General features: G+C 44.8%; 1 protein-coding gene across 5 annotated transcripts in view; it reads left to right on the forward strand.

The window, feature by feature from the left end:
* PPARG (peroxisome proliferator activated receptor gamma) overlaps positions 1–21458 on the forward strand; it is a 139255-nt gene extending 117797 nt beyond the window's left edge. For 3 of the 5 annotated variants that reach the window (XM_081276298.1, XM_081276296.1, XM_081276297.1), the window contains exons 7-8: positions 6612–7062; positions 21004–21456. In XM_081276298.1, coding sequence (XP_081132424.1) covers positions 6612–7062; positions 21004–21251 — 699 coding nt within the window. In that variant the 3' untranslated portion in view covers positions 21252–21456. Of the gene's footprint in view, positions 1–6611; positions 7063–21003 lie in introns of all 5 variants that reach the window. The other 2 variants (XM_081276295.1, XM_081276294.1) reach the window with 2 other exon arrangements.
* Positions 21459–22106: the final 648 nt, after the last annotated feature.

Consider the following 22106-nt stretch of genomic DNA (forward strand, 5'->3'; position numbering starts at 1 on the left):
GTGTGAAATGTGAGCCTACCGAATCGTAAAACCGAGATGGAATCGTAAACTCTGGTGAAAACATTTCTGTGCCTTCTAAAATTTACAGAGGCCATCAAATCTGGTGACTCAACCCATCGGAAAGATAGCTTGTCTTTTAAAACCCGACACTTAGAGCTAAACAAAGTGGGATCTCTTTTCCTCCATCTTTGGAAAAGCTCCAGTGAGCTGGAATTTGCCTCCTTGAGAAAAGAAGACTTGGGGACTTGGGGGGACAGGGTCCCAAAAGAGAAGAGACTCAGGAACTCCAGTGGAAATAAAAGGCAGGACAGCATTGTCGTGTAGTTTGCTGATGGAGACGTTGAGCACTGGGGATCATTAATCCATACATCAATATTATAAAATCAATTAATTAGTTGCCAGGGCTGTCAGGAATAGCTAAAGCTATAACAGATCTGAACCAATAGTGGTTGTTTTGTTTTGTTTTGTTTTTTCTGAGAAAAAGGAAAAAAAGTAAATATTCTGGAGCATAACCCAGTAGTAAGCAGAGTGCTTGCCTAACATGTGTGAGTCCCTAGATTCAATTCCCAGCACTAATCATCATCATCATCGTTCGTATATTTAAGAAAGAAAGCATTTGGATATATATATTTTTTTTTCCCCAATGGTTGGTCTCAGTTGGCCAGGGCCCCTGCTTACCCTGAGTAGCTGCTTGGCTGGCATTCGATGATTTTTTTTTTCTTTTTTAAGAGCTGTGGTTTTATGCTAGTTGATTTGAGTGTGAACAATTCTTCTTATTAAGTTTTCATTTGTTTGTCTTGGATCTCGAGACCACGGGGGGGGAGGCAGAATTACAGCTGACAGCCTTTCAAACTTCCCTTTTATCACACACAGCCCTCAACTAGCACCTCGAGGAAAACAGCTCTTCAGAAGGCGCTGCCCCCAAGTTCCAGCTGAAAGAGCTGTGGTTTCAAAGGCCCCTGTGGGTTCCAGGATAGCGATTTCTATGGAAAGGGAAAAAGACGCAGAAAAGAATCCAAGCAACAGTTGGGAGAGAGCGCTGGTCCTAGGTCAGGGTTTGCCATGAAGAACCGTTTGTGGAAAGTCTCGTGGTTTCCTTCTGTTTTCATTTAGACAACAAGGATGCAGATGATCCTTGAAAACCCCTTGTGCTCTTTGAATCTCCTGGTTCTCAAAAAGCAGAGGACACAGGGTTGGGAACAATAAAAGAGGTTAAGGAAACCAAACCCCAGTTCACTTCAGGATAGCATTGGCCTATCGTAGCTCAACAAGGAGAGCAGTGCTTGTCTAATGCGATGGGAGCCAGTCAGAAACCAGAAAGGGAAGAAGCAAGGCCTAAGAACTCAGCTCTTCCTTGAGAGATTCTTGGTTTAGGTTTTGGTACGGGGATTTAACTTAGGGGTGCTTTTATTTTATTTTTTATTTTGAGACAAAGTCTCACTAAGTTGCTGAGACTGGCTTCAACCTTTCAATCCTCCTATCTCAGCCTCCTGAGTCACTGGGATTACTAGCATGTACCAAACCCCAAGCCAGTTTTGACTCTGACAAATAGATGGTTTGTGGAAGGGATGACTTGGCTCCTACATTCAAGTGGCCCTTCATGCTATAAAGGATGAGTTCTGCTTCCACCCCAGCTGGTACAGAGGGATCTTGAAGGCTGTCCTTGAAATTGACCTACACAACAGTTCCCGCTATGGAACATGCATCCCTAAGTCCCCAGGCTGTTGCCTTACTTCTGAGTATAGGTTCTGAAAACGTCGTGTTTAAATTTAATACCCCATAACTTACAAAGTCACAATGCAGTAAGTTTAAGTTCCAGAATTTAAATTTTAACTTTGTGAATATCTTAGGGTTTTGTTTTTTTTTTTTTTTTTTTTTTTTTTTTTTTTTTTTTGTACTGGAACATGTGTTATCAGCATGATGAGACTCATGATTTCAGGTTGACTGTCCATTTTCTTAAAACTTAGGGAAAAAAATTTGTGTTGCCAATTAGCACATGTTCTGCAACTGCTTGGCTCGTTGCAACTAGAAGAGAATCAGAGATGGATCCAGGTTTTTTCAGACCCAGAAATGCATACAATGGTTGGGGCCTTCTCTAAGAAAAAATGATGAGAACAGAATTGCTCAAGCCCTTTTATAAACTAAAACAAAAAAGTTTGTGCATTTTTTAATATTTATTTTTAGTTGTATACATTGATTTTGTTTATTTGTTTTTAGTGGTGCTGAGGATTGAACCCAGGGCCTTGCGTGTGCTAGGCGAGTGCTCTACCACTGAGCCACAACCCCTTTTAAAAAGTCATTTTTTAACCTTGTGGAGGTGTAATTAACAAATAAAAATCATATACATATATATTTTTTTAAATAATAGAAATCCCCCAAAATAACCTGTGCTTTATTAGTGGATCTTTCTCATTCACTCCTCATCTTGCTTTTTTTTTTTTTTTTAAGTTTACAAGGAGCTGTAAACTTAAGAACCTTCATATATAATCCCTTTGTGTATTAAAATGCTGATGTTATTCGATTACTAAGGGACACTACTCTTAGTGTACTTAGCAGGCATGAAGCCCTGGGTTCCATCCCTACCACCAAAAGAAAAGAAAAGAAAAACAAAGTAAACTTTCCTTACTGAGCATGATTTCATCATTAAGCCCATTTCCCCTTTTGTCTCCCGTGGGAGACTCACCATAGATCTGTGACTTCAGTTTCATCATCTAGTGAAACTGTGCCCTTAATCCTATCCTGGCTTTGATATATGGAAACACTTTTGAAAATCAAAATAAATTATATTTGATGTGTGTTTCCAAAAAAAATTTATTTTTTTCCTTACAGAAACCATATTGCTCTCCATTCCCACTTTTTTTTTCTGGTCCATCCAATCATGAAAAGTACATTTAACCTAATGGCCAGACACAGATTTCTCCTGAGGCTGGTGAGGCTTGGGTTTGGGGGCCGTTACGCAGAGCCCCTTCTCCTGCTCTGGGAAGGGCCTGAGTGCTTTTCTTCTTTCCATTTTATTATTTTTCTTACAAAAGGCCCCAGCAGTTGCTGTATGTTCCTGGATCCACGTCGGGATCCTCTCCTAGTTGTAATGACACTTTCTTTCCTGTTAAGGATGCTCATCCAGACACTAGATGCAGTCAGTATCTGCAGATAATTAAGCACATTTTAGTCACAAACTAGAAGAGTAAAATCATTGGGACAAATTCTGAAGACCATATGGCTCCTCGTACAGGGGCAGACAGGATGATAGTGTACAAGCTAACCGAATGTGTAAGGGCTCACTTTGCTTCGTTCAAAAATCCAGAAGAGTGACCCTGGAAGATCAATGCATTTTATATGGGATATTCTACAGAAGGATACTAGAGTACTTTTCAGTTAATGACTCAAGATAATGATTTAGCTCTTCCTAAAGTAGACAAAACACTACCTTTTCACTAGGTTGTGAGGGTGTTGGGTGTGTTTTTACTCTGTTTGTTATTGTTGTTGTTTTTGTTGTTGTTGTTTTGATACCAGGGATTGAACCCAGGGCCGGACTTTTTCATTTTTAATTTTGAGACAGGTCCTCACTAAATTGCTTAGGGCCTCTCGCTAAGTTGCCAAGGTTGGCTTTGAACTTGCCGTCCTCCTGCCTCAGACTCCCAAGTCACTGGGACTACAGGTGTGCACCAACCCTCCCTTGTCCTAGATTAGAGGATAAGAAGGTCCCGTGTGAGCCGTGAAGGAGAGATCCACCATGCCTGGGAATCACTCTGGCCTTTGGCAGATCTCCCTGGAGATGGAAAGGGTCTATGCAGACTTCAAAAATACAATTAAAACAGCATTATCAGGTATAACTAGGGGAATACAATAACAAAAAATAAAAAATGTCAGTACCCAAATTTTTTTGCCAGTTCACTACTTTTTCAGAATGCTGAAGGGATTTTTAAAAAATGGACTGGTTTGGCATGATGGTGGGGGTGCTGACTCCTTTCTCTGTCCTTGAGCGTTTACTGCCAGGAAATCCTGACTAACACTGATTGCCAAGGGGTTAAAGTCACATTGTTGTTAAATTGGGAGCGAAAATTAGCAGGATTCGGTGCCCTATGTTCAGCTATCCCAGAGTTTCAAAAACAGGAACCTGGGGCCCTATACAAGGGGACAGGGGAAGTCAGGGGGAAGAGTCACAAGGGTGATTTATCAGGGCATAGTTCCAGAGACACGGCTCACCCGGAGGTGAAAGAATTTTGTGCGGATATGCTGTGCCAAGGAGCCAAATGGTTGCGCAGAAGCTCATCTGGGAGTTGAAGTGGGCATTTCTGAGAACAGTCTTGCCACGTGTGAAGAGGGGATTTTTTTTTCTTTTTCTTTTTTTTCCCCCCACTTTTGTGTGCACTGCAGGGGATGGAACCCAGGGCTTTGTGCAAGAGCTCTACCACCCAGCCACACTCCAGCCGATAGGAGGATTCTGTGTGTGGCCTGTTAGGGATCAGGCATGCGCAGTGGGACTTCTCAGGTGTCCATAGTGTCTATCCCATCCCATGCTCAGGGCAATAAAAAATGACAAAGTTTCATTAATATACATTTGATACAGTATAAAACTCCTGAAAGACCAAAAAAAAAAAAATAGGTTTTCTCTAGGATCCTTAAAAGCATTATTATCCATTCAAATTCTCATGATGAAATTCTGACCTGCACCAGGCACAGTGGCATACACCTGTAATCCCAGCAACCCAGGAGGCTGAGGCAGAAGGATCACTAGTTCAAAGCCAGCCTGGGCAACTTGGTGAGAGTATACCTCAAAATAAAAAGGTTTAGGGCTGGGGCTCAGTGATTAAATGCTTCTGGCTTCGATCCCCACTACCAAAAAAAAAAAGCAAAATTTCTAAGAAATACAGCACATTTGGCTCTTAATTATCTTGAAGAAATATTTAGAGCTAGCAGGCAGATCTTTTCTTGGGTCCTCACATCTATCCCCTTGGGGTTGGCAAAGCAGTACAGTTAAAGTGGATTTTCATGGAACAAAAGTTCTCGTAGAATAACTCGGGTATATGGTGTCCGTATAATATGCAAGTTTGTAAGTCTGCTCAGCATCTCAAGAATGGTTATTGTGTTATTCCCTCCATTAAGGACTGCTGAAAATCACAGACTCCGGTAGCAACAATAGAATCTCTGGCCAGTGAATCTCGAAGCTGGCTACCACACCATTCATGTTCCCCCCTGCCTCCTGCCATTTGGGAGAGAATTCTCAGCTGCTCAAAAGGAACCTCACATTTAGTACACCAGATTCGTCGTGTTCAGCATGCATGTGTGTGCACCCATACTCGTGTCCACACATGCACCTCCTGCCCCCCCCATACACATACACAGCACTTCTGAGATGCAACAGAGAAGTAGAACCCTGCGATTGCATCCTTTCCCTCACCTGAGAAGCTGATGAATAGGACCCGTTTGTAGTTCAGTGCATCTGATGTGTGTAGCCATTTCCCCCTTCCCAGTGAGAATAACCTTGGAATTTTCACAGTGACCACAAATCTTTGATTCATTCTACACTTTTTTTTTTTTTTTTTGGTACTGGGGATTGACCCCAGCCTACTGAGTTGCATCCCCACCCCTTTTTATTTTTTATATTGAGACAGGGTCTCACTTAGTTGCTAAGGGGCTTTCTGTGTTGCTAAGGCTGTCCTCAAACTTGCAATCCTCCTCCCTCAGCCTCCTAAATGGCTGGAATTACAGGCATGTGCCTCCATGCTCGGCATACCTTGCTTTTGAAAATGGCCTATTGCAAACCTGAGTAACTGATGCGTATATTTGATTGATTAGTTGACCCTTGAGGACAGGTATTTTCAAAAGTAAGTTCAGGGCCTGGGGTTGTGCCTCAGCAGTAGAGTGCTCACCCAGCACATGCTGGGTGGGGCACTGGGTTTAATCCTCAGCATCAGAAGAAAAATAAAATACAGCTATTGTGTACAACTAAAACAAAATATTTTCTTTTTTAAAAAAGTAAGTTCAAAGCAGTTCTTATTTTGCATACCTTACCCACAGCCCTCCACATCTGCTAGTCCTGAGACAGATGGCTTCCAGAGCATTAAAAGAAGAGAGACACTTTCTTGGCTCAATATTTCTAATCTGCTTTCAGGGTGATTTTTTTTTTAATAGTGAAGTGTGCTTTATGTGCACACGGTTTCATTTGTGATCTGAATAGATTCAACCTAAAACTGCAAGATTACTTTATGTTCCAGTAGGTCTTTTCAACCCTGAGTTGCTGAAGTGATTTTTTTCCATTGAAAGAAGGTTTAAAGCATATTCTGTTGAAAGCCAAGATAAACAGCAGATTTTTGCAGCATTTTAAAAATCAAAGAGAAATCAGAACCATTAGCCCATCATAGGTAAAGCATTAATAGGATAAATTGAAGGGGGAAAAGACCACAATTGGTAAAATAGGTTTGGTCCCAGGCCATAATAAAGCTGAGTAATAAGAAGAGTCTTTCCTCATACTTAAAAGTCTTCAACTTGACGGATCTTCATTAGCAAAGCAAACATTTATAAAGAAGCCCTTTTCTGAACTGAGATGTCGTTTGCCACCAGGGAGAAAAATCTCTTACTCAACCACTTTTGCCCTCTTTCCTTTGCAGCCGTTTGTCATCTATGACATGAATTCCTTAATGATGGGAGAAGACAAAATCAAGTTCAAGCACATCACCCCCCTGCAGGAGCAGAGCAAGGAGGTGGCCATCCGCATCTTTCAGGGATGCCAGTTCCGCTCGGTGGAAGCCGTGCAGGAGATCACGGAGTATGCCAAAAGCATTCCCGGCTTTGTGAACCTTGACTTGAACGATCAAGTAACTCTCCTCAAATACGGCGTCCATGAGATCATCTACACCATGCTGGCCTCTCTGATGAATAAAGACGGCGTCCTCATATCCGAGGGCCAAGGGTTCATGACAAGGGAGTTCCTCAAGAGCCTGCGGAAGCCCTTTGGTGACTTTATGGAGCCCAAGTTCGAGTTTGCTGTGAAGTTCAATGCACTGGAATTAGATGACAGCGACTTGGCCATATTTATAGCCGTCATTATTCTCAGTGGAGGTAAGATCCTTTTCTTTTCTTTTTTTTTTTTTTAATCTTCACAGTGGAGGATGGGAGGGTGGCAAAATGCCTGCAAAGATTTTTTTGCATTTCCTCTGTGCTCATCTACATTCTTGTTCAGTTTCAACCTCACTTTTCATGCAGCAGATGTGAATGGCATGGCGCCTTAAGAGTGTCACGACCCGTGTCGCATACCAGGAAAGAACACCAGAAACTTGCCATATTCAGGCTGGGGGGGGAGGGGAACCCAGGCTTAATTCTTTTATCCATCCAAATGTTTTTTTTTATTTATTTTTCTATCAAAATCCACTTATCAAGGACAAATGTCCTCTTGTTTTTCTTTGTGGTTTTTTTTTTTTTTCCTTTACTTCTCAGAAGGTCACTCAATCTTCAGTTAACATAGCTTGAAATCATGCTCACATGGTCTAGAGAAGGCGCTCCCAAGTGGTTCGGGTCCAGTTATATGTCTGTCTGTCGTCATAAGACCCTACCTGGGACTACCTTCCTGATAACAGATCGGAAGGAACCTCTATCCACTTCCCTCCACCTGCTCTGTCACGTGGAGCTGTCTGATGGCTTCCTTTCATGTCCCTTTTCGAAGTGGTTGGCAGTGATTAAGAATGCAGCTCGAACCCAAAAAGCACACAGCAGGGAAATAAATGGGGTCACTGCCTTTGGAGCCTTTCCAGTACATGATCTAAGTAACCAACTCCAAAAGCCAGGCTCTGAACCCGACGTTGACGTTGACTAGCCTTTCATGTTCCCAAGTAGAGTCGAAGGAAGTTGTTCTTTCATCTCTGTGTATAAAAATCCCTTTAAGGGACAAGTGCTCTCTCACACCGAAAGGGACTTCAGGTAAGCTTTTTATGTAGAACTCCACAGCGCATCCTCCATTGACGAATGGGGCTGCCGTTCATCAACGCGGATGTCGACAGGTATCAGCCACGCTGCGTGCGATAAAGAGCATGAGCCTCTCAGCAGTCCTGGGTTGGTCACGTGAGGGCAGACTGCTCCTAAAATCAGGTGCCTGGTGAGCTGGTGGTGCTGCACAGAGAAGTACTTCCTGTGGCCAGCCAGTGTTCTGAGCACTTCCTGCGTATTCACTCAATGCTCAGGACCCAGTGAGGCTGGGACCATTTTACAGACCAGGAAAAGGAGGCACTGAAAGGCTTGCTCACTTGCTTAAGGCAGCACAGCGCCAAAGATAGAGTTGGGACCTGACCTGCCTTCAGGGCTCCTACTGTTCAAATGCCTGGGTGCAAACAGATGACAGGGGCTGACTCTGGGGCCACAAGCTCAGTGTCAAGTAACTTTTGATGTTGTTTTAAAGAACAAAAATATACCGTCCAACATGTTTTAATATCTTGACCAAATCTACCAGTTAAATTAACCCTTGAGTCCCTAGGATCTTTGATTCATTCAACCCAAAACTATGTGATTCCAGTTTATTTGAAATTCACTGGAAGAAAAATGTTCAATTTTGACCCAGAGGTGGTGGCGCACAGATGAGACCCTGTCTCAAAATAAAAACTAAAAAGGGCTGGAGATGTGGTTTAGTGGTAGAGCACCCCGGGGTTCAATACCCAGTGCCAAAGAAAATAATAATAATAGCCATACAGAAGAATATTGTTAAGTGTTGCTATAGGAAACATTCTTTTGTGTAAATCTCTATCCAAATTTTAGATATTTTTTTTCATTCTGAATTACCAGAAATGGAATTGCTGGCTATTGACATTTTTAAGTCTTCCAATGATTTGGCGTCATTGCCAAATCGCTTGCTTTCCATGAAGTTTGTAGCAGTTTATATTCCCCCCGCAGATACGAAGGGAGGCAAGAGCTCACGGAGCATGCCAGAAGTAGTCCTGGTTTTATAAAGCAGAGTGTTCAGAATAAGCCACTCAGATGTGGTTAGTTTCTAAGGAGGAACACTCTAGGGGACCTGGGGACGTAGCTCAGTGTTAGCAAGCTGGCCTGGATTCTCTTCCCTGGGTTCTATCCCTGGTCCCTAAACAAAAAAAAAAAAAAGAAAAAGAAAAAAACATGATAATTCTGGGCTTTGTAAACCTGAGAAGTATTGTTTTATAGATATGGAATAACAAGGTGGTTCCATCTAGGAAGAATTACCATTACTGCCCCTACTTCCTGTTGATTTCTTGCAAGTGACATTATTTAAAAATTAGTGGTTCATTAGGCCTTTAAAATTGGTACTGGGACTATAGCTCAGGGGGACAGCACTTGCCTAGCATGCACCAGGCTCCGGGTTCCATTCCCAGAACCACAAAAGATGAAGAATATCATTAATTTGCCAAGAAACGGCTCTGTAAATAATGTGATTGGATTTGATGTGATCCCGGGATTACTGGATCTGATTCATACTGGTTTATGAGAATTAAAGATCGGGCTGTTGAAATGTCCATGTCGTATACAACAAGTGCCTTTTTAGCCACCTCCAGACTGTCTCCGCGGTCGCCAATATCCAGATCTCATTTGATTCTCATAACAGTGAAAGAAATCTGAAGGGTAGCAGCCTGCCACAGATTATTAACATCTTTTATCTGTGGTGATAATGAAAAGAAAACATATGAATAATTTTAGACTTCCTCAAATTTAAAAAAAAAAAAAATCAAGGGGGTGCAGTTACCACTGACTCATTCCTGTATCACAAAAGCCAGATCGTTCCCCGACCAAAGTTTGCTTTTGTAGATGAAATCTAAACACAGGCAGCAGATAAGAAGGAGCAGACGGGACCCCTTGTTTGCCCAGTTGGCAGGAGTGTGACTCTGTGCTCAGAGAAGCTGATTGGGAGTAGGCCAGGTAAAGAGCTGCCTAGCAGTTGGTCCCAGCCCAAAGACTGGCTTCTCTAGTAAGCTTTGGGGCATCTGTAGATTGGTGACATGGTCGGTGACCTCAGTAACTCAGATTTTGGTTGGTTGGTTTCTGAATTCCAGAAAGGGGAAAAAAAATTCATGTAAGCAAGAGGCTTTGATGCCAGTAAACAAATTTCTGATCCTACCCAGTCTTCACAAGATTGATTATCTTCTCCTCTGCCGTTTATTTGGAAATTTATCAACTGCTTTAGTGATTTCAGAAAGAAATGCTTTGGGCAGGGACCCAGGTGACCTCATTCTGAGTATCTGAATCACAGAAGAAGCTTCTCTGGGGAAGGCACGTGGGACCCTAGGCTGAGGAACCAGTAAGAGTGGGTGCTGTGTTAAGTGGGGGGAAGCGAGCTAGGGGACTGGGGAGACTTAGAGGGGATTTTTTTTTTTTTTGGATGAAGGTAGCGGCTTTGACCCAACCCAGCATTTGCTGGGGACATCAGAGTTACAACCCTAAGATTGCTGTCATTAACTTCACCACCCCTCAAAACTGCTGAACCCGCTTGATGGGGTGCTGAGATTGGCCCCTGTGCTTCTGAGCATGTCCGCTGTTCACTCAGCTTTCTTGCTCAGAAAGATGACCTAGTTCTCAAACTGTCCTCCTGCCTCTCCCCCTCCCCCACCCGGAGCTGGGGGACAAGAATCACACTAACCGAGGAAGAGCTCAGTTCTTTGTACCTCTCTGAGAGCACTCCAGGTCCACCTCTCTTATGTCCCCACAGAATTCCAGGTCATTATTCTCATTCCATAGGAAGAAAAGGGAGGGTCCTAGACCCAGGCGGTTCGGCTAAGGTCTGGTGACTATGGAGCAGGGGAACTAGGACTGAGAGCCAGGTGTCCTAACGGACATCCCCCGTGGCTCTGTCCCCTCTGCCTCCTGGCGAGGTCAGCTCAGTCACTCTGCTGCTCCTGACTGCCACCTGCCCTCCCTTCCCCATCCTCCCGAGGCCCATCAGCCAGAAGGAGCCCGTCCTTGCCTGTCGCAGCAAATAATAGCTTCCCCGCACCCTCTAGTCTCACTGTGAGGTGCATGGCGTCAGGAGTAATAAAACTGCCTCCAGCAAGGGTAGGTTTGCAACTGGCGCCACAGCCCGGTGCCAGCCTCCCTAGCAAACCCCCAGAAGGTCCCCGTGGCCAGCGCCGAGCGCACAGCTCAGGAAGGCTGACAGGCCCCAGGACGCCCTGCGGGACGTCTCGCCCCCTTTGAGCGTGTGCCCTTTGGTGAAGAAAAGCTACCCGAGTTCCAGCTGGAACTCGGCAACAGGAAGAGGCGCTTTCTGTTCATTCAGAACAGTTTGGAATCCATTTCAGTCCTTCCTACACTTCCAAGATAGGAGGGAGGAAATTCACTGGATTTTACGATGTACTTTTCAAGGCACATTGCCACTGCTGTCTGAATGACAGAGGAGCTGCAAATATCATGGCGACAGCCACAGACGGCCACGCATCCAACCATTTACGCGCCCACCCTCATTTACCCTCTGGAGTCTGGCCTGGTCGTGCAAACCACCTCTAGGGCAGCTCCTGTGTCCAGCAGATCCCAGAACATTCCATCCCTGCAGCAGCCCCGGACAGCTGTTCTCGGAGTGAGCCACTGTTGAGCAGGCAGGGAGAACAGGGGACAGAAGGATTTGTTCCCACTGCCGTACATTTGCAGAAGGGATGACCTTCTCTGTCAGTTTTTGTGTCTCACTTTATCAGGTCAGTAACCCAAGGCCCCTATGGCTCATGGCTCATGACATGATAGATGGACAAATATACTTTTTAATTTGTTGGAATGAAAGTAGAATCAGGCGGGGTGCAGTGGCACACGCCTGTAATCCCAGCGGCTTGGGAGGCTGATGCAGGAGGATCACAAGTTCAAGGCCAGCCTCAGCAATGACGAGGTGCTGAGCAACTCAGTGAGACCCTGTCTCTAAATAAAATGCAAAATAGGGCTGGGGATGTGGCTCAATGGTTAAGTGCCCCCAAGTTCAATCCAAAAATTAAAAAAATACCAAAAGTAAATACATAAAGTAGGATTGAAGTGCAACACCCAACTGAAGAAATATTTATTAAATTAATAATAACCCGAAATAATAATACTAGAACGTGCTAAGCACTTTACACACACTGATAATCTTTGGGAGATCTTTCCTGTAGCTCTGTGTGGTCTGTTACCATCCCCATTTACAGATGGAGAAAATAGAAGCTCAGCAAGATAAAGCAGCTTGCCCAAGGTCACACAGTTACTCATTGATGAGGCCAAGGTTCAGATCCAGGTCTCTCACGACTTTAAAATGAGCATACCTGGGGCTGGGGATGTAGCTTGGTGGGAGAGCCCTGGATTCCATTCTCTGAGCCATCGGATTCGATTGCCTGCCGTGTATTGATATATGGAAGGATCTTAGTATAATCACCTTGGTGTGGAGTTCCTTGGTACTTGTCAAAAAATAGTTCCCTATTCCCATAGCATCTCCAAATGTCATGATTAAGAATTTCCAGGTTATCGTTTGGCTATTACTCATTAGTATTCAAAGTCCTTCTTAGGATACCATTTCAACCTAACCATCTAACGAAATTAGCCCTTGATTTTGAAAATCGCAGGGAAGGCACAGGACCCAGTGATAAGGCTGGTGACTGGGGTTGGCTTCTTAAACCTGTCAGCCAGCCAGGTTCCTGGACATAGCCGTGCTGTTTGCAGAACCTATCACAGAAATGGATGGTAAACTTCAAATAGCCAAGTGAACACATTTCTGCTTAATCAGATACCATCTTACCCTAGACTCTAATATTCTGGAGTGTTTGCAGAAAAATTTTAAACTGCTAAAATCCCTTCATTCCTCCCTGCCCTGCAGAAACAAGCAGACTCACCTGCAGCAGAAGCAAAACACCCCATTCCAGCTTACAGAACCCAGGTGACCCACAGGCATGGAGCTTGAGGGGTGCCGGGCTTAGGAGTGTCCCCTCTCTCATCCCCATCCATCCCTCCGTTGCCCTTTGAAGTCCCAAGCATATTCCCAGCTCTAAAATGAAAAGTGTCACCTTTCCGTTTTTTTTCTGCACAGCCATTACTGTAAGTTATATCGTTATGAACACTTCAGCATTTTTCTGTAGAAAGTGGGCTTCTGCTGTTCTAGAAGAAACCCCAGCTTAGGGAACCTGTCATATTGCTCATTCCAAAGACCCCACAGTCTTCTTAGTCTATGAGCATCTGCCTTACCAGTCAAATGGAGTGGAGACAAAACCCAAAATTGTTTAAAAAAAAATAGTAAGACAGTGATGAACACAATAGGCCGAATTTATTTTGGGGGGTGCTGGAGATCAAACCCAGGGCATCACACACGCTGAGCTACAAACTCTACCACAAGCCAGTCCTGGGTCAGCCTCCTCCTACCTCTATGTACCAGATAAAGATCTAACTTCCTTCTTCCACCAAGTTTCTTTGGGCAAGACTCAAGCTGGTATCTTTAAGGTGAATGTTGTTATTTCCGACTGTCCTCTAGGACATCTGAAAGGAAAATAAGGACATTTGATTTCTCTTGAGCAAGTCAGCCAGCTGGCTCATACCCTATACCTGGGGGGGCGAGTTTAACACACACACACACACAGGTATTCGTGGGTGAGTTCTCCAAGGGACACCTACACCAGGTTGTGTGAGGCTGCCCCGACTAGTTGGCAGAATGGCTTTGGATAGTGTGACTCAATCTGAGTTATCTGGAAACATCCGATTAGCCCTGTGTTTTCATAACCTCGTGCACTTGGTATGACAGGGGCGAGGTATGTGTTTCAGTCCCCAACTGGCACAGAACACTAAAAACCAGAGAGCTGGGGGTGGGGAGCCGGTAGCAGGGAAATGGTGAAACATTCTAGAATCGTCTCTTAAGTGTGTGTGTGTGTGTGTGTGTGTGTGTGTGTGTGTGTATAGAAGAAATACATAAAAATACATGAATATACAGGCTTCTCTGGGCCTAGGAGGTACAGCAGCATCTCTGTCTGTAACTTTATCAGACTCCAACTTCCTCTTCCACGGGGCTGCCCCCCCACACACACACCGTGAGCAATCTCACAATTGCATCTGAGCTCAGAACTGGGATGGAAAGTCAAACCGCTGAGTCATTCCTGTCCCCTCACCAGGCAGTCCTGGAAAAGGTTTGGTTGACCTGCCTGTCGGTCGGTGGGCGAGCTGCTGTTCGGAGCACTTTATCATTTGGGGCTCTCATTATGTGTCTTTAAACTCTGGGTGACCTCAGGCCAGCCTTCCAGACTGGCACAAGTCCCCGAGACTTGTTCATCTGCAAGTGAGGAAGAACGAAACCAGAGGCCACCAACCAGAGGCCACCAACCGGGGACCAAAGATGCCACCGGGCTCTGGATGATCTCGCCAGCCTCTCACTTGGGCACCAGAGAAGGTTCTGGAATCACCCCAGACAGAGTTAAACAGAACCCCCCTCGACCACTTCTTAGAATTGAGGTTGCGGGCAATTATTTACCTCCAGAGTCTTGAATTTCCTTATCAGTTCCCCCAAGCGAATGCAATAACATTATGTGAAGCTTCTGGCACCTCGCCTGGGATGTGTTAAGCACTCAGTCAATGCTGATTTCCCCTTTCCCCCCTGTGATAGCATTCGAAGTAGCTCCTCTGCATCCTGCCAGTCAAGTGGCTTGAAATCCCACCAATAGTCATTCTTAAAATCCCTCATTACAATATAAATACCCCTGGGGAGCTCTGAGCTAATCCCTTTATCAGCTATCACTTTAAGGGGATTAGTCGTGGACCGAGAACAAAACCCGAAGGGAAAGTGATCCTGAGGCAGGAGGAGGGGCCTGGAGAGGGGGGGAGGAGGTGGGAAAGTCGTGTGGCCCCCCAAGGAGACCAGGGAGGGCAGGGCTGGGGTGGATTCCCACCCTCCCCAGGAACTGGGGGTAGGGGTCGTGTTTAGAGGTCATATTGGAAAATCGTCCCTGTTTTGAGGTCACAGGTTCTTTTCAAAAGTCTTCAGAGACATCAGAAAGGAAGACATTGGTGGAGGGCAGAGAATTCAGACTAATGCCTCTGATTCGGGGTGGCCATTGCTGGAGATTAAAGAAAGACTGGGGGAGAAGGCTCTCTGAAACCTGCCTTCCCTTACTTGTTCTCTCTCAGTTCTTTCTCCTTCCCAGACAACAAGAGAGGGCAGACATCATTTCCTACTTCTGCTCCACTCCTCTCTCTCCTCCTCACACCCCCACCCCCAGTCCCACCCTGCACAGGCAGGGAGCAGGGACCTCTTCGGGACTTGGCCTGAGGGAGGAACCGCAGCCCGCACCGAACCCCCGTCCTGCTGTGGAGCCTAATCAGAGTGATCTGGAGGGACTTAGAACAGCCCAGCCAAGGGCCCTAACCTCAGGTTCAAGGAGATGGACTTCCCAAGGGCAGGACAGAAATAGCAAGACCCATTTCCATCCCCAAAGATCTGGGAGTAAAACAAACCCGGAATGGAGGCCCTCCACAGAGTGAAAGGAGCTGTGAACACCCCCAGTGTCCCCTGCCCTTGCCACTAATGTCCTTGTTCTGTTTTCTGGGAGTTGGCTCTGGAGGTAGGAGCTGTTTGAAATGAGGCAAGTGCATGTGAAATTGTTACTCAATGGGCAGATACAAGAAAGCATTGGCCGGGTTGGACTTCATTGTTGTTACCGACTCCCACCGTCCGGGCTAAATCCTGTAGATAGTTGTCACCTGACGGAGACAGAGAAAGAGCTCATGACCCCGAGGCTTTGGCTCCCGCGGGGAAGCGTTCCCATGCACTTCAGAGCGTGCTGGCTGCAGATGGTCTCCGTTTGGCGAAAGCATTTGCAACATCTCTATTTTATGTCGTCCCCTTTTTCCGGACAGCAGCAGGAACCGGCGTTGTTTCTAAAAATCATCCCTTGCTCGGCCCTCTGGTTAATTTAGGCTGGCCCTCAGCATTCCTAATAATCCAAGACAAGGTGCCATCCCGGGGTTGGGAAGGAGAAAATATCAAGAAGGGAGAAATAAACGGGGGTGGGGGGGACTGAGATAAGAACAGTTAAGGGAGAAAGAATAGGAAAGATCTAGAAAGAAACCCAGGATAATTAGAGAATGAGAGAAGAAAGGAGGAAAAGGAGCCAAGTTTGAGGAGCACTAAGAAAAATAGTAATGCTAAAGGACAAGCTCTAAGCTCGCTCTGCGTTCACTCATTTAATCCTCTGAACAATACCATGAGTTAGGTGACTGCTCCAGATCTGTTCTTAATTATTATTATTATTTTTTAAATTTCTGCTGTGCTGAGGACTGAACCCAGAGCCTTGGACTTACTAAGCAAGCGCTCTGCCACTGAGCAACCTCCCCAGCCCCTAGTTAGTGTTTGATGCCCCCAGATGATTTCAACATGTAGCCAAAATCGAGACTCCCTGCACCAGGCCCAGCTCCAACGCAGACTTCAGTGTGGACAGAACTCAGGGGAAACTTTCCGAAGGAAAGATGGTGGGAGGGAATTACCAGAGGCCACACCGTACTGGACCAACAACCTCCAGGATTCTGATGATTCCATCAGAAAAGTATCCCAGAATCCCTAGTTGGGCCCTGTGACTTTTTGTGTGTGTGTGTGATTGTTCTTAAACTGTCCTGCATGCCAGCAGTCAATGACCACAATGAGACTTACCTGAACCCCCAAACACATCTGCGTCATGAACAGTTTTCCTTGTGTTCCCAAGTTGCCACTCTTACCAAGTTAGGGTGGCACCCCACCCGCACTTACAGGCCCAACCCACAACCCAGTGGCCATTGTCTTTTTTTAAATTTTTTTTTTATAGTTGAACACAATACCTTTGCTTTATTTATTTGTTTTTATGTGGTGCTGAGGATCGAACCCAGGGCCTTGCACGTGCTAGGCAAAGGCTCTACTGCTGAGCCACACAACCCCAGCCCGCCATTGTCTTTATTTGAGCAAACACTGAGAATAGTAATAGCTTTCTGACATTTCTTTTACCTATTTCATTCTCACCATGGACTGATGTCAAATGTTATTGTCTTAAAAATTAAGGTTATGTGGTTTGTCCAAAGGCACGCAGACTGCAATCCCGTCTTCAGTTCCCAGGTGAACTAGTCCTTAGAACCCACCTCTGAACTTAGGGAGCAGAAAGGAAAGGAAATCAGGAATAAACTCTCCAGTGAACACAGAATTAACGTGGAAGCTCTGTGGCTCTGCCCCTCATCCACAGTCCTCTCTAATCAATTCCAGGACTGTGTGAATGGAGACCAGAAAGGTTTCTTACCCAATTCTGTGCTGCCTGGGGAGTCAGGAACCAGTAATTGACTCCAGCCTCCTGGAGTGCTAGTCAACAGGCACTCCCCGAAGGGCCTTCTGGGCAGCCCCGGCCAGCAAAGAGGGCCCTTGGCCTTGACCTCCTGCAGACGCACCCGCAGCAAGGTGCAGCAAGGGGACCTCAGGTAGCCCCGGACCTCTGAGGAATGAAGAGGCTAGGGAGAGGACCCAGGGCGGTTCTGGGTGTCCCAAAAGACCCCCGTGGCTCACTGTGACACCAGCTTAGCTCAGTAAAGATCTGTGCGCGTGCGTGCGCACACGTGTGCGTGCGTGCGTGTATATGTGTGCGTGTGTGTGTGTGTGTGTGTGTGTGTGTGTAGAGGACAGTGGAAAGAGCAAGGCAGGATCCTTTTTATTATTTTTGTTATTAACATTCCATTTGACATTCGAAGTTGAACGTATAAGCCTGATATCACACTTTTCCAATTAGGTTTTGGAGTTGATTTCCCCAGTCGAATTATCAGGCACTGTGTACCAGAGGGAATGACACACGGGAATACATCTTAAGAACTTTTGAATTAGGGATTAGAGATCATCGATTGAATCCCATCCATTTAGCATCCAGAGGAGGAAATTGAGCCCAGCACACTTAATCAGTTTGCCCCGAGGTCACAGAGCTGGGGAGTGAAAGACTGAGGAGAAGAATATGTGGCTCTTCCCACTCTGCAGCCTTCCTGCCCTAAACCGTTCTCTCTTCACTGAGGCTGTGTTGGGGACAGTGGGACCGATCCGTAAATGATCCTACTTGTCACTGGAGAAAATATCCTTAATCTGCGGCCACATAATTCTAGCACTTCAGCCAAACATCATGCATCACATCATAAAGAGGAACTTGCCAGAGAGGGTTGGAAAATCCAAACCAGATCCTTCCTCACTTGGGAGGGACCGGCTGCACTAACTGCATCGGGGCCAAATGTGCAGCAGCCAGCCCCAACCTTCGCCTTTTCGGGTTTGGTTTTTTGATAAACGAGAACCTACGAGATGAATGTCACAAGGGACGACACCTGCTCGCCCCAGCTGCCACCACTCAGGTGCACACACACTTTCTCACGGCTGCTGCTTTTGAAATCTTGAACACTGATGAAGGGGGTTGCGGGGTGCACACGATTCCGTGGGCCAGGAGCAAAGAATTGGTTTCATTCTCAGAATCTGGGAGGTTTTGGCTGATGGATCCAGGAATAAATGCTGCAGAAATGTGTAAAGACTTGATCCCACTCATGGGGTTTGCTAGAGGAGACAGAGTGGGGGAGTCAAGGACAAGTTTCCCTTGATAGTGAAAAAATAGTAAGAAATCTTAATTTAGGACAATATCCTGCCCTGAGACCACTGCACGCTCCATTGTTCTCTTGCGCCTCATCACCTCAATACAAAAGGTGCCAGGAGTCTGAGACAGCTGTTCACAGACTTCTCCATTGTGTGGTGATTCTGCCTTCAGGCCTGTTCAGTAACCAGGAGAGTTATACCTTCCAGTCCAGTGCATTTGGCCAGAACAGCCGTCTCCCTCATTAACTTGGCCAACATGCGGGACCCGGTGGTCAGAAGCTGTCAGGAGACAGTCTCTGCCCTGGATACCTCCGGGACTACAGAGGAGAGAAACGAGAAAATCAGTACTTACAGTGCAAGGGAGTAAGGGTTAAGACTGAAATCCAAACACCAGGTTTGCGTTTTACTGACAGGTGACAAGGTTGCTTTTTTTTTTTTTTCCATTTTGTTTTGTTTTTGTGGTGCTAAGGATTGAACCCAGGGGCACTGAACCACATCCCCAGCCCTTTTTATTTTTTATTTTAAGACAAGGTCTTGCTAAATTGTTCAGGCTGGCCTTGAACTTTCGATCCTCCTGCCTCAGCCTCCTGAGTAGATGCCACCATACCCAGGAAAAGCTATATGTTTAAAAAAAGAAAAAAAAAGTTGATAAATAGTTGGCAGGTCAGATTTTTTTTAATGAGAGCATTTACGGTTAAAGAGCATCGTCAGGTGCGTGTCTATAATCTTGGAAGCTTGGGAGGCTTCAGTAGGAGCTTTGCAAATTTGAGGTCAGCCCAGGCATGTACAACTTCATCTCAGTGTAAATTACTAAAATTTTGTCTATAAGTTCTAGAAAGCATGAATAGAAACTATGGGAAACAAATTAAAGGCCGTGAAAGATTTATCACCACGCTCAATGGTTCTGCAAACCATTTCCAAGAAACCACCAAGGGACAGGTCATAACTATACAGAAACAGCTCTGTTTATGACACTAATTAACATTAACTGCCAAAACAGGCAAAGAGTAGCATGAAACTAACACTCTGGACCTTACAAATGTGAAAACCCTGCATAAAATACTAGCAAATGAATGCAAAGGTCTAAAGAAATCTCTTAATCTACTTCACTGTACCAGGTTAAGAGAAAACTATATCTCTTTAGATATCATATCTCTTCAGATTAAAAAAAAATTTAAAGTGTTTGATTAAATTCAACCAACGTACCCAACTAAAACCTTTAAAATTCTTGGAAAACCAAGAGTACAACACATTGGCCATGATCTATAACATATATCATACTTAGTGGGAAGCCATTGTATGCATTTCCTTCTTCGTAAGGAGTGAAAGAAAAATGTCCCAGCAGGTGTGGTGTGGTGCAGCTACTCTGGAGGCTGAGACAGGAGGATCACTGGAGCCCAGGAGTTGGAGGCCAGCCTGGATAATATAGTTAAACCCCTTCTCAAAAAGAAAGAAGAAAGGAGAAAAAAGGAATAAAGAAAGAGAGAAAGTGAGGGAGAAAGGCAGTCTCTTATTGCAACTATAATTTAATATAGTTTAAGCCAACGCAATATGACAAGAAAAGGAAATGAGAAGTTTAAATGGTGGAAAAGAAGAAACAAGGCTCCCATTATTTGCAGATGTAATTACCCATCCGAAAAATTTAAATACTCTTGACTAAAAACTATTTGAGCTGACAGAGTTCAGAAAATTGGAATGGATCCAGTATAACTAAAATCAATAATATTTTAAACATCTGCAGGGATGTATTAGATATGTATTGCAAATGAAGAGTCCATTCACAGTAGATTTATCCTAAAGTACTTAAGGATAAATCCAGTAAGGTCTACATGAAGAAAAAACAGCAAAAGTTTAAGAGTAATTTAAGGTCATTTACAAATTGAAATAAGAACCAAGAAGATGTTGACAAAAATTAGTTGCAATGTCCCCACTTAGAAGAAAGCTGTTAAAGTTGGGGACAGGGAGGGAGTCTCTCCTTCCAAACTGTAACACTTATTTTAAAACTATGTTTTATCACATTGAAAATTTAATATACTATATTAAGCCAAAAACACAATGCTTTTTTTTTTAAAGCATACTTGAAGAGGGTAGATAGAATCTGTTTAAGACCGATTCATCCAGAAAGAGCAGAACTTGGAAATGAGATTTCTGAGGAGAACCTTGTCGGCAGAAGAGGTCTCAATTTGAGGACAGAATTGTTCTGAGGTCGTGTTACATCAACCACCCAGATTTAGGCCTGGCCAGGAAAAGAATTCTCTGGAAGGAGCTCTGATGGTTTGGTTTCCATTCCATCCTCAGTTCCTGCCCACTACCTGCTTACCACCCTCCTGTCTGACTCTGTAAGCCAAACAGGGCCCGGGGGGGTGTGTCTCAGCCCAGAGTTCCAAAACAAAACCCCATCAGGAATGGGAGCAGTCTGGAGCTGCCCAGACCTCGAGGGAGCCCAGAGCTGCTGTGACTGAGCCCCTGTGTTTTCCGTTTGTGCTCTGCAGACCGCCCAGGCTTGCTGAACGTGAAGCCCATCGAGGAGATCCAGGACAACCTGCTGCAAGCCCTGGAGCTCCAGCTCAAGCTGAACCACCCCGAGGCCTCGCAGCTGTTCGCCAAGCTGCTCCAGAAAATGACAGACCTCAGACAGATCGTCACCGAGCACGTGCAGCTATTGCAAGTGATCAAGAAGACGGAAACGGACATGAGTCTGCACCCGCTCCTGCAGGAGATCTACAAGGACCTGTATTAGCCCAGAAGTCCCGCTCCGGCGACAGCTTGTCTCTTCTTCCAATTGCACTATTATTTTGAGAGGAAAAATCTGACACCTAAGAAATTTACTGTGAAAAAAAAAAGCATTTAAAAAAAAAGGTTTTAGAATATGATCTATTTTATGCATATTGTTTATAAAGATACATTTACAATTTACTTTTAATATTAAAAATTATCATGTTATTGAAACTGCTGACAGTATTTGAAGACTGAGTCTGTTGTGTTGCCCATCCTGCCCTCCTAGGCTCTCCCCACAGATGTCTTCCTATTTCCTTCCTTCCTTTCTTAGTCACTTTTAAAAATGTGAATGGGGGGCTGAGGGTGTGACTCAGTGGTAGCATGTTGGCCTAGCATGCTTGAAACCCTGGGCTCAATCTAAAAAAAAAAAAAGATTTTATATATACATGTTATATAGATATAGAGACACATATATAATATATACACATATGTATCATCCAAACATTGCTCAAACATTTCTGTCTTTTAACCTGGATAGGCCATATCACTTGACTTACCAAGAATTCATTCTTTTACTTTTTTGGGGCCCCAGAGATTAAACCTAGGGGCCCTGGATCAGTGAGCCATAACTCCAGCCCTTTTTGTTTTGTTGTTTTCTTTGAGACAGGGAAGTTGCTTAGAAGCCTGCTAATTTGCTGAGGCTGGCCTCGAATTTGCAATCCTCCTGCCTCGGACTCCCAAATTGCTGGGGTTACAGGCGTGCCAGCTCATCCTAACATACTTTAAATCATCTCTAGATGACTGAGGACACCCGATACAATGTAAATGCTTTGTAAATAACTGTTAGAATATATAGTTTGGGGAATAATGACAAGAA

Source organism: Spermophilus citellus, assembly GCF_964194105.1.
Source record: "Spermophilus citellus genome assembly, chromosome: 19".
Taxonomy (NCBI): Eukaryota; Metazoa; Chordata; class Mammalia; order Rodentia; family Sciuridae; genus Spermophilus; species Spermophilus citellus.